At 41.5% G+C, this 13,021-nt stretch overlaps 1 protein-coding gene across 6 annotated transcripts in view; it reads left to right on the top strand.

Moving 5' to 3' along the window:
- RPS15A (ribosomal protein S15a) overlaps window positions 1-13,021 on the top strand; it is a 399,535-nt gene that overhangs the window by 200,146 nt on the left and 186,368 nt on the right. For 4 of the 6 annotated variants that reach the window (XR_014236119.1, XR_014236120.1, XR_014236121.1 and 1 more), the window contains 2 exons: window positions 4,994-5,153; window positions 7,122-7,168. Coding sequence is in view for 1 of the 6 variants with exons in the window: in XM_082362638.1 (XP_082218764.1) it covers window positions 7,122-7,125 (4 nt within the window). In the remaining 5 variants the exon portion in view is untranslated. The remainder of the gene's footprint in view (window positions 1-4,993; window positions 5,154-7,121; window positions 7,169-13,021) is intronic. The other 2 variants (XR_014236118.1, XM_082362638.1) reach the window with 1 other exon arrangement.

Below are 13,021 nucleotides of genomic sequence, written 5' to 3'. Positions count from 1 at the left end.
GGAATATTACTCAGCCATAAAAAGGAATGAAATAATGCCATTTGCAGCAACATGGATGGACCTAGAGATTATCATACTAAGTAAGTCAGAAAGAGAAAGACATATGATATCGCTTATAAGTGGAATCTAAAAAAATGATGCAAATGTACTTATTTACAAAACAGAGGTAGAGTCACAGGTATAGAAAACAAACTTATGGTTACCAGGGGAGGGGGCAGGGAAGGATAAATTGGGAGATTGGGATTGACATATACACACTACTATATATAAAATAGATAACTAATAAGGACCTGTTGCATAGCACAGGGAACTCTACTCAATACTGTCTAATGACCTATATGGGAAAAGAACCTAAAAAAGAGTGGATATATGTATATGTATAACCGATTCACTTTGCTGTAAAGCAGAAAGTAACACAAACGTTGTAAATCAACTATACTCCAATAAAAATTTTTAAAAAAGAAAAGAAAATGCCAAGCTGTCTTCCAAAATGACTGACCAAACCATTTTGCATTCCCACCAGTGATGAAGGAGAGTTTCTGTGGTCCACATCCTTGCCAGCATTTGATGTCGTCATTGTTTTGGATTTTGACCTTTCTAATAGGTGCAAAGTGATATCTCATTGTTGTTTTAATTTGCAATTCCCTGATGACATATGATGTTGAACATTTCTCATGTGCTTATTTGCCATCTGTATGTTTCCTCTGGTGAGGTGTCTGTTCAGGTCTTTAGCCCATTTAAAAAATTATAATTTTTTTTATACTATTGGGTTTTAAGGGTTTTTGTATGTTTTGAATAACAGTCCTTTATCAGATGTGTATTTTGCAAATATTTTCTCCCAGCCTGTGGCTTGTCTTCTCTTCTCATCCTCTTGACTCTTCTTCTTCTTTATGACTCTTTGCTTTGATGGGCAGTACGGTGTAGTGTCTCAGCATTCGGATTCTGGGGGCATCTGCCTGAGTTTGAGTTCTGATATTCCACTTGCTCAGGGAATCGATCATTCCTTTCTGACTCTCAGTTTCCTCATCTGTGAAATGGAGATAATAATAGTGCCAACTTGTAGGGTTGTTAGGAGTTAGGACTGTCCTGGCTTGTAGTTAGTAAGCACTGTATAAATGGTAGTCATTATTATTGAAATTTTTCTTCTTTTGCATAATTTGGACCTATCACTAATTTGGTCTCATCATTCATTTATTGGTTCCCTCCTTCACGCACTCCATTCAAGTCACACTGGCCTCTACACCCACCTTGGTGTCTTTTTCTTTCTGTTTCCTCCTTCTGAGGTGATTTCCCCTCAATATACCCAGGGTTTACTCTTTCATCTCATGATTCAGGAGTTTTGTCAGTCATAAGCAGAAGCGGTCTAAACGCAGTGGGGTTTCCTATTGTTAATGAAGCTGAGCCCATTGATGCCAGGTGTCCCAGAAGGAGGGGTGTATTGAAGGAGCTGTGAGCTGCTGAGGAGAGTCCTTGAGGCTGGGAGGGAGAGGGGTCTCTGGTTCAGGGTAGGAGTCCTCCTGGGAGGTAGCAGGACCTCCAGGGAAGACTGGTGGTGCTCCTAGGGGGACGGGGTGTCCTTAGCCTGCCACGGATCCTCAGACCCCAGGTGTGGTCTGTAAACCACAGAACCTTTAGAACTGAAGGCACCATGGAAACTGAAGCAGATGGTACCCTGGTGGTAGACACTCACTAATGCCTACGGCAACATGAAACTAGTTCTTCTTTTTTTTAAAAAACTTTGGGGTTTTAAAATTTTATTTATTTATTTATTTATTTATGGCTGTGTTGGGTCTTCGTTTCTGTGCGAGGGCTTTCTCTAGTTGCGGCAAGTGGGGGCCACTCTTCATCGCGGTGCGCGGGCCTCTCATTATCGCGGCCTCTCTTGTTGCGGAGCACAGGCTCCAGACGCGCAGGCTCAGCAGTTGTGGCTCACGGGCCTAGTTGCTCCGCAGCATGTGGGATCTTCCCAGACCAGGGCTCGAACCCGTGTCGCCTGCATTAGCAGGCAGATTCTCAACCACTGCGCCACCAGGGAAGCCCGAAACTAGTTCTTCTGTATCAGCCTCCAGTAAGAGGCTAAACTTCCTGCTAGTTCACAGGGATGGGGGTTCAGAGCCTGAGGGATATTAACCATATAATATCAATTTATAATTTTAAAATATAGAAAGTCATGTTTCCTTCACCTCTGAGTTTGGACTTAAGAATTATATACAAAATAAATCTATTCTCAAGTTCATCCTTGCCCACTGTAACTTGAGAGAATCTGGCTACTGGTAAAGTTGCCTTTTAGACACCTTTTAACTCTGCTCTTCCCTGTGTCTTTCCCCCTTTCCTAGCCCCCCTCCTCTAATCCTGCAGGTATTGGAAGTAAGTTCCCTTCTCAGACCACACTTTTTTTTTTTTTCTACATGCAAGCTCTAAAAAAAAAAAAAAAAAAAAAAAAATTGATATTGAGGCAGGAAAGACAGGGCTGGGCCCAAGGACAGTCTTTTCATGTCTAGACATTAAGCAGAAGGCAGACCACCTCCTTGTTTTGCACTTAATGAGGCCGTGATGCATGGAGGAACGGCCTCTAAAACGGACACTTTGTAGCATCTGAACAGGAAACTCTGACCATGAAAATGTGGAGCATGCGCAATGAAAATGCACAGGTTGCTGATGACACTGTACGACCTTCCATTTGTGGTGCTTGACTAGTAAAGGAAAATTTAAGGGAAAACAGCTGTTAGAGTGCAGGTACAAGACCATGCGCTTCAGGAGATGAATGCACAAGACCAGGGGCTGATGCAACCTGGTGCAATCCAGGCCACGCCTCAGCCTTCCCCTCAATGAACATTCCACCCCTAATCAAAAAGACCCACCCATTCAGAGGGCTAAAAATAAGATAAAGAGTGGATCAAAAAAACACCGCTTTTGTGAGGCCCCCCACACTCTTCTTTGTGAGTGTAACTTTTGTTTCTGCCCTAAATAAACTGCTTCTTTGTTCCCTTTGCTCTGCAGCTTCAGTTTTTTGGGGTTTTTTTTTTTCCTTTGTGTTTGTCACCCAAATTCTTTTTGGACCAGTTGAACAAGAGCCTGGACTTCTGATAAAGCTTTTCCAGTATCAAGATCAAGATGCAAATTTTAAAAAAATTCAATATTTTCTATGTTTACCTAAAATTATTTTGCAAAAACAAGTTATGTGTGTTTTTTCCTGCTGGGAAAAAGTGAAGAACAATGCTATGCAATTTATCTTGGAACACTACGTCATCCTAGCAATGGTGTAGATTAAAAATTATACCTCAAAGTACAGTGAAGTTAGAAAAATGTTTTGGAAACACTGTAGCTTGGTTTTTGTTTCTGTTTTTTGTTTTGTTGTTGTTCATTTTTTTGGATCATGCTTTTGAATTGCTCATCTGCCTGGGACAAAGCTTAGTTACTGTGGCATCAGGCACATTGGTTCAGAGAGAGGTAGTCATTACCTCTGATCAATGGAGATTTCTGATTCTCCTCTCTATTGCATACATGGTTGGAACACTTTTTCTGGCCTCTTATGGTTGGGTGAGAGCTGCTAAGGCATTCTGACCAATGACCAGTGAGTGGACATAATGTTCGCTGATTCTGGCAAGGAACCTTTAGGCCATGATTCTCTGGCAACCTTTCCTCCTCACTGGCATGGCAGCTGGCAATATTTGAGACGGTAGCTGCTCTGTCAGCTTGCCCTTAATTAATTAAGATAAGCAGAGCCTCCCCTAGCAAACTGTGGGATGAACTTTGAGCAAGAGACAAACTTTTGTTGTTTTAAGTGAGTGAGATTTGGGCATATTTGTTATCACAGCCTCAACTAGCTTATCCTGACTGATACCTACATCCAGCTATCTGAAGACACTGTTGCCAAACTGTTAACACCAAAAAAAAAAAAAAAAAAAATCAAAACATTGGAACTGGCATATCTTTACAGACAAAATATTTTGGCTTGGCAAACATGTCCAGAAGGAAGTAGATGTTGCTATATTTAGAGCATGAAGCAAAGGTACTGTTTCGGAATGTTCAGACAAACATGCTCAAAATCATGTTCAAAATGCTCCACCTATCGCCTGACTGGAAACATTAACAAAGTTGACAGTGTTTCCCTGTGTATGTTGCATGCCGTGTGCCCACCTGCACCAGTTGTTTGGTTGTAAGAAACAGAGAGCATTTGATCAAATTCAGAGATGTTGGATTAATTGTTCAAGATCCAACTATGACATGATGGAGGCCACACAAATAGCCAGATCTTTGGACTTTTTATCGCATGTTGTTATTTTGAGCCTTACAAAGTTTTGTTAAACCATGAAGAGTGTGAAAGATTCTCTCCTGTCATCACAGTTGATAGAATTTTCACAGAGTTTGCATATCAATTCCTTGCTGAATTTTCATTATTTTACCATCATCTGTCTTATTCATTCATTCATTTTGATTATCTATTTTACCCTCCCGGGATATTTTTCTCCCAGTTTTATAATCTACTTTTTAGTGTTTGTATTTCTCTTATTTAGTTTCAGAATTTCTATAAAGGACGGATTTAGGAGTTGAGTTGGAAAGGAGGTTTGGACTAGAGGTACATTTCTGTAGTACTTAAGAATGAGAAAATTTCAGTTGTGTATATCGAGGGATGCTCATGCATGTTATGGGGGAACAAAGCCTTCTCCCAAACCATCCCCTGTCACCATGACCACTATCATCCTGGAGAATATTTATTCTAAAGCAGCGGTTCCCCACCTTTCTTCTGTCTGTTCTGTTGAACAAGACTCTCACAAGCTTGTTTTCCATATTGCTGCAATCAGTGGAGAGAATAATGGATTCGGTATCTGATCAGTTAACTGTGAGACTTTGAACAAGTTGCTTAGCTCCTTAGATGGGGAATGATGATATGACTTTATTGAATTATTATAAAACTTACCCAAGATCATGTCTGGGAATGGTTCTTATGGTGAAGGCCCAAGAAACACTTAATTCCATTCTTTCCCTACAGTTAATGAGAGAAGCAGCACAGCCCAGTGGTTAAGTGTGCAAGCTCGGAAGTGACACAGCTGGGTTCCAATCCTAAATTCTGCCTTTTGCCAGCTCTGCATAAACTGGTGGCAAATTACTTCACTTCTGCAAGCCTCCTGTGCCATGCCTACAAATACAGGGTAAGATGGGACCTGATATATTGTGGGATTAAATGAGATAATGAATAGACAGTGTTCAGGGTGCTGTAAACACTCAAGAAATGGTAGTTTTCATTAGCTTCATTGTTAGAAACAAGTTTCTCATATGCAGTCTCTGTCTCCCAATACAAGCCCACAAACCCTGACCTGGAACCCTTGAGGCCATATGTGTTTTGGAATTCAGAATGCTCTGGAAACTAGAAAGATAATGTGGTGCATATACCGTGCATTCCACAATGTCCTGCCCCCAGTGGGGCCTGTGGTAGCACTTCATGATCAGCTCATGACTGCAGTGAAATACACAAATGTTCATGCTAAATGGGATGTGGGATAAAGGGTATAAATAACCTCATGTCCGCTCAAGTCCAGTTTTGCTGCCAAATGAATTTGTGCCGAGGTTAATGAAAATATATTTGGCTTCCTGAGCATTTTTGGGATTTAGGGACCTGTGCAACCATTGTAATTTCTCCCGTTCTGTGTTTATAAGATATTTCTATTACCCATTTCTACTTTAAGCTGTGCTTCTCCTACATTTTTGTGTTTTTATTTAATCTTTCAAGACTTCCTTTGAATGCTTAGCTCTCCTCCCTTGAAGTCCTGTGTTTTACTTCTCCCCCTCATCTCTGTCTCTATTCTTTACCCCTTCTTGGATTTCTCTTCTCTTTCTGGGGCTCACTGGCGTAGAGCCCATTTTCATTTTCTTTTTTTTCCCTCTGTTACATTCTCTCTAGGTTCTCATCCCCACTTCCTCTCCTCCTCTGTGAATTTCAGACAGAGTCTTGCCTCCTCATAGAGGGCTTCCTGCCTCTTCTTGTGTAAGGGTCATCTTCTACCTGCCATTTCCTTTCTGCCCCTTCTTTTTATTGCTAGTAGCCCTTGGCTCCCTCCCCAACTACCAAATCATCATCCTTCTCCTTTAATTCCTTCATCTCCTCCAGATATCCCTCTTTGTCCACTCTTTATTTTACAATGCCAGTAATATCATTATGATAATTTATTGAGCTCTTACTGTGTACGAAGCACTTTATATGGATCATTTAATTTCATCCTTACAACACACTATGAGGTAGGGACTCTCTTAAATCTTCATATTTCAGATGAGAAAATTCAGGCTGAGAGATAAAGCAACTTGCTCAACTAGTCAAGGGCCAGAAATGGAATTCAAACACTGTTCCATTAACTCTTTGCATTTAATCCTTGTTACATTAAACTAATTCCAAAGCTCATGATTTCAATCACTGTGCCTGTATTTCCTCCACTGCAGAGGATATTACCAATTAAGATATTAAGAACCTTGTAGATTCATAATTTGCCTCACCTCTGCCTGCCTCCTTTTCAGTAAGTCAGTTACGTACTGGCTTGTCCAGATTTGTCCCTTTCAGTGGTTGGATTCTTGGTCCTTATCTTTTGCTGGTGATACACTGAGGTTATTTCATAATCCCCACACACTTAGGGTGGACTATAGGAACAGTCCCAATTTCAAATATTCTCTTTCTCACAAACCATTGAGATGGCCTGGAAATAGATGCTGGGCAGCAGAAAGAGCATCTCTTTCCTTTGTTGCCATGACTGCATCAGGACACATCATTCAAAGTCACATCTTGGCAAAATGGCTTCATATCATGGACTTGCCACATATCTGTGAATAACTGAGCCCATGATTATTATATTAGTCAGGCTGGGCTCTGCTATGCTGCAGTAAAATAAACCCCACATTTCTGGTTTAATACAACAAGGATGTGTTCCTCTTTCCCATCACAGTTGGATGTGGTTCTGGTGGCTCTCCTTGGCTTTTTTCCTTGAACAGTGACTCAGGGGTCTGGAACGCTTCCATCTTGCAACGCCACCATTGCAAGTTCTTTACTTCCAGCCACCTGGATGGGAGAGGGGGTGTGGCATATTCATAGACTATTAGGCAGGAGAATACTCATTGTCATTTCCATTTTTCAGATAAGGAGACGTTTATGGAGGTGACTTGCCCAAGGTCTTCCAAGCTGGTAAGTGACAGATTCCAGGTTAACATCACAGCTCTGACTCTTCTCTCCACTATATTTTTTGTAATTAGAGATATTTTATCTATGTTGATGCTGCCTGCTGATGGTCCTGATTTTTTTTAATTAATTTTTATTGGAGTATAGTTGATTTACAGTGTTGTGTTAGTTTCTGCTACACAGCAAAGTGAGATGCTTCCTGTCTTGATTCATTTATTCACAGTAAGTTATTAGAATTTCGCTTCATTTCTCCTGATAATTCCAGCAAAAGTTCCAGGGAGGATTCTCATTGCTTGAACCTGGGCCACATGTTCATCCTCAAACCAATTGCCATCTGCCCAGACGTTCCAATATTCTGACTGGTCAGGTCTGTGTCATGTGTCTAACTCTAGCATAGAGGAAATGGAGTAGAGGGTGTGAGTAGAGCACTTATGCCCTACCCTATATGATGGGAACAGTGGGAAACTATTTCCCTAAATAAATCCAGAGTGCTGTTACTAAAAAAAAAGGTGGTAGGTGTCAGGCAGGCAAACCAAGATAAGATCCACCAAGTTGAACAACTGAATGAAGGAGGAAATGTAAGATAGAATTAGTGACTAGGAAAATAAATTAATGGAAGCATGACCTGACCAATCAGAACACTGCATTGTCCGGGCCATACTAATTGGCTTGAGGACACGTGGCCCAGGCCTAACCAATGAGAGCCCTCCGTGGAGTAAATGAATGAACAAATGATGCTTCTTTGATGGAGGACGAGAAAATCCTTCCAAATGGTGAAAAGTGAATTAAGGACAAGTTGACGGTACAGTGAAGATAAATTTTGTCCATTGCATAGTTTTTTGGTAGGGCTCATCTTGTTTCGGGTGAATTTTCAAGAACCTAGAAACTTACAGGTGCAGAAATGATCATGGTCTCCCTGTCCCGCTTTGACTTCTCTCAATCACATTGAAGTGGGAACAGCTTTAGCTGTTAACCTGTTTACCCGCACAAAAGGAACTCTGTGAAGAGAAGGTGGTCCCTTTCTCCCCATCCCCCAGGCTTATCCCTCTCCTTCAGTTTCCGTGGGCCTCCCCCTCCTCCTTAGAGAATTTTTTTCTCATCAGCGAGGCTGAAAAACAGCCCGGAGGCCCATCGGTGTTCACTTCCGTGGGCAAAGTGACTTCTGCGGCACCAGGTCTGGAGTTCGTTTCTCTCCCCCTGAGTCAACGAGATTTTGTCTATAGGCCTTTCTGCTATGTTCCTCCAGAGAGAGGTAAACTGCCTTTAAGTAATTGCTGAAGAAGGCATAAACTAGGGAAATTTGATTTGAGCATGCAATTTGAATTGGGAAATGCTCGTATAAATAACCGGGGCAGCTGAATGTGGCAGGTTTGTGCTCTATAGATTTTTTTTTTTTAAATCTCAGGGTCTTTAGAATAGAAGTTCTGCTGCAGCAGCTTAAACCATCACAGGCCTTTGCACTCTGGTTTTGTGCTAGCTAGTTTGGCATCATTAACTGCCTGTCTGGAGTTTTGTAAGTTGAAGTTGCCTAATTAACTTGTACAGTTGGAAAGGAAAAAAATGATTGAACCCCCAAACAATACTATAATTTAGAGAAGTGAAAAAATCTTAACCAAAAACCCCACAGTTTTTTTTTTTGAATGTTTGTAGTAGCTTTATTCTTTTTTTTTTTTTAACATCTTTATTGGAGTATAATTGCTTTACAACGGTGTGTTAGTTTCTACTTTATAACAAAGTGAATCAGCTATACATATACATATATCCCCATATCCCCTCCCTCTTGCGTCTCCCTCCCACCCTCCCTATCCCACCCCTCTAGGTGGTCACAAAGCACCGAGCTGATCTCCCTGTGCTATGCAGCTGCTTCCCACTAGCTATCTATCTTACATTTGGTAGTGTATCTATGTCCATGCCACTCCGTCACTTCGTCCCAGCTTACCCTTCCCCCTCCCCGTGTCCTCAAGTCCATTCACAGTTTTTAAGTAGGAAGGAGTATGGAATTATCTAGTGCAACTTCACCAATGAGGAAATTAGGAACCAGAGAGAGTAAGTCTCTTGCTGGAGGTCATTGAGACTTTGGAAATGTGATAGCTTTTCCTGCAGCAACAAACAACCCCCAGTCCCAGAGGTGTAAGTTTCTAGCTTATATTCCCTCAGAGCTGCAGGTGGCCCATGGCTCTCCTGGGCTGGGCTGGGCTGGCCCTGTTCCACATGTCTTCTCGAGGAACAACCAACATCAGGGGCGTGCCGCTCTCATGCTGAGTGATGGAAGCTCCAGAGGGGGAGAACCGAACCACAGGAGTGTCCTTGTAGCTCCGGCCTGGATATGATGTGTGTCACATCTGCTTACCTTCCACTGGGCAAAACAGGTCTATCTGTGAACAAGATAGAAAAAAGTCCCTTCCATCAGAGTACCCATTGACTAGTGGGAAAATGATGTCCAGTGAACCAACAAATGCGCAAGATGGTTATCACGGAGCGAATGCTGTGCAAGAAACAAATAAGGTGATGAGCTAGAATAACTGGAAGAAGTCACTTAGACAGCAAAGTCCGGAAAAACCTCTTTGAGGAAGTACTATTTCAACTGAAAGTTGGGAAGGGACTAGGCTTGTGCATAGACGGAAAGAGCAGAGCAAGGGGAACAGCAGGGCAAAGACTCAGAGGCAAGAAAGGGCTTGATGGGCCTAGAGCTTAGTCAGCAATCCGGAGTGCAGTCTGGATTGAGGTTACAGGGGTGGGTGGGGACAGAGCCTGTGGAAACCTATAGGTCAGCTCAGGAATTCTGGATTCCCATCTAAGAGCCTTGGGCAGACTGTGAAGTGTTGAAAGCAGAGCCATGGCATAACATGATTCACCATTTTAAAAGATCACCCTGGATGTTGTGTGGACTGCAATGGGAAGCAGGTAGAGACACAGAAAAAAAAAATCCCACTTTTTTAAGAGAGACCTTTGCTGAGCCTCGGGCTGGCGGTAATGGCCGTGCGTCGGCAGAGGAGTGGATGGAATCAAGAGCGCTTTTGGCAAGAGAACCAACAGAACTTGTTGATATCATGGATGTAAGGTGTCGTAGAAAGAGAGACTCACGGATGACTCCATGGTTGTTGACATGAACAACTGGAAAGATGCAGAGGCCTTTTCTGGAAAGGTGGATGATGAGGGAGGGGCATGGGGTTGGATAAAACTGGAGCTCTGTTAGAATTAGTTTGAGATGCCCATTAGTGGGCTAAGCCGTCTATCTTCCACTAGACCGTGCTGTATCCTCAGTGTTGAGCCCAGTGCTTGGCGTGTATCGGGTGTTCAGAAAACATTTGTTGAATGAAGGAATCTAAATGATATGCTTAAAAGCTACAGATGACTAATGGCTTCTAGAACAACAGATGATCCAAAGTCCATAGCAATAGCTAATTAAACCGTTGCAATCCGATGTCCAAAATATTGTGTGCTAGAGACCCCCCCTTCCTCTCTCCATTAATTGAAGAGGCCCTGCCTCTTTTGCTCTTGTAGGCCATTGTTCTTCAAATGTAATTAGCCTTTGTGTTTTGACAGTAAACGAGAAGCTGGTACTTTGATAAATGGCTTGTTTCTGGGAAAGGAGTATTTGTGAATACAAAACCCTGTCTTCTCCCCTTTTTTCACACGTTTTCCTCCTGTGTTCGGAGGCCCTTGGGCTATACTAGTACCTTCAGGAAGGCCAGGTTTCTTAGGAAGGGATAGCAACACAGAAATAATAGTTATCATTTATTGAGCACCTGGTACATGGCAGGTAGAAACATTATATGTGACAGAACAATCTTGAAAAGTAATTTTTAAAAAATCTTTGTGTTCCAGCTGAATAAACCATACAAAGTTCAGAGAGAGTTAAAATCTCATAGTAACCAGGAGGCTGAGTTGAGATTCAAATGTGTCCAGGTTTGTCTGACCCCAAAGCTTGTGTCATTTCTGTGATTCTGTGTCTACCTTAATTGTAAGTATCGGCACCTTATTTGAGGGCCTCTGTGTTCCTCATTAAGAAATAGTTTATTGAGATATAAGTCCCAGGCTGTATAATCAACCCATTTAAAGTGTACAAGTCTATGTGCCTCATTTGTTAATGGAACAAATAGTTTCCGTTCTCATTCTTAGCCAGGAACAGCATCCTGCTGATTTCTCAAGTCTGTTGTCTCCTGTGATTTGGTCTGGTCTTCTCATCAGCCCTCTGACGGGCGGTATGGGGGGATCATCACCTGCATCTTACTGGTAGAGAAACTGACAATGTCACAAGGCTTGTGGTCAGCATATCTCAGTATGGAACCTAGGATAGTCTGACTGTCGAGTCTGCTCTCTTACTTTTACATGATCTGCTCTTTGAGAGCTGTATAGCCCTTCTCAACTGACAAAGATTATTTTTTCATGTCCATGATGTTATTTGATCCTCACCCCAAGACTGATTTGTTAACTGAGATTTTCAGAGCTGAGAGCAATATGAAAGATCTTCTAAACGAATTCAGCTGGTTTCCCTTGTCCTGACCCAGAGAGGGACACTGAATTTCTCAAAACTGTCTGTAGAGACCTCACACACAATAGGATGGCCACTTTCAAAAGAAGAGAAAATAACAAGTATGGTCAAGGACACAGAGAAATTGGAAACTTTGTGCACTGTTGGTGGGAATGTAAAATAGTGCAGCCACTATAGAAAACAGGATGGAGTTGCCTCAAAAAATTAAAAAAAAAGGATTACCACATGATCCAGCAATCCCACTTCTGGATACATACTACCCAAAATTCAAAGCAGGATCTTGACTTTTTTAGCTTCCATGTATAAGCAAGATCATACTGTATTTGCTTCTCGGTGTCTGGGTTATTTCACGTAACATAATGTCCTCCAAGTTCATCCGTGTTGTTACAAATGGCAAGATTTCCTTCTTTTTTATTCCATTGTATATATTTAGCACATTTTCTTGGAATCTAAAAAAGTCAAACTCATAGAACCAGAGAGGAGATGGTGGTTTCCAGGGACTGGATGTGGGGGAAATGAAGAAATGTTGGTCAAAGGGTACAAACTTCCAGCTGGAAGATGAATGATGTATAGCATGGTGGCTATAGTTAATCATACTGTATTGTGTACTTTAAATTTGCTAAGAGAGTAGATCTTAAGTGTTCACAAAAAAATGGCAACTATGTGAGGTGAAGGATGTGTTAATTAACTTGATGGTGGTTATCATTTCACAATGTATATGTATATTAAATCATCATGTACACCCTAAATATATACAATTTTATTTGTTAATTACACCTCAATAAAGCTGGAAAAAATAAAACGAATAACATAGCATGAAAAACAAACTTAACATAAATAAAACACCAAAATGAAAAAAAGCACAAGATCTTGAAGAGATATTTGCATACCCATATTCATTGCAGCAAGAGTGGCAATAGCAAAGAAGTGGAACCAACTCAGATGTTCCATCAATAAATGAATAGATAAAGAAAACGTGGTACATACATGCAAAAGAATATTCAGCCTTAAAAAAAGAAGGAAATTCTGATACTTGCTATAACATGGACTAAGCTGGAGGACATTATGCTCAGTGAAATAAGCCAACCACAAAAGGACAAAGACTATATGATTCCACTCACATGAAGTATCTAAAGTAGTCAGACTTATAGGAACAGGAAATGGAGAGGGAGGTGCCAAGAGCAGGGGAAGGAGGAATTAATGTTTAGTGGGTACAGAGTTTCAGCTTTGTAAGTTGTAAAAGTTCTAGAGACTTCCCTGGTGGTCCAGGGGTTAAGAATCCACCTTCCAATGCAGGGGATGTGGGTTTGATCCCTGGTTGGGGAACTAAGATCCCACATGCTTCGGGACAACTAAGCCGGCAT

Source organism: Balaenoptera borealis (assembly GCF_965194805.1).
Source record: "Balaenoptera borealis genome assembly, chromosome: 16".
In the NCBI taxonomy this organism is placed as follows: Eukaryota; Metazoa; Chordata; class Mammalia; order Artiodactyla; family Balaenopteridae; genus Balaenoptera; species Balaenoptera borealis.
Note: the sequence above shows the minus strand (reverse complement) of the source record. Positions and strands in the feature narration are given on the sequence as shown.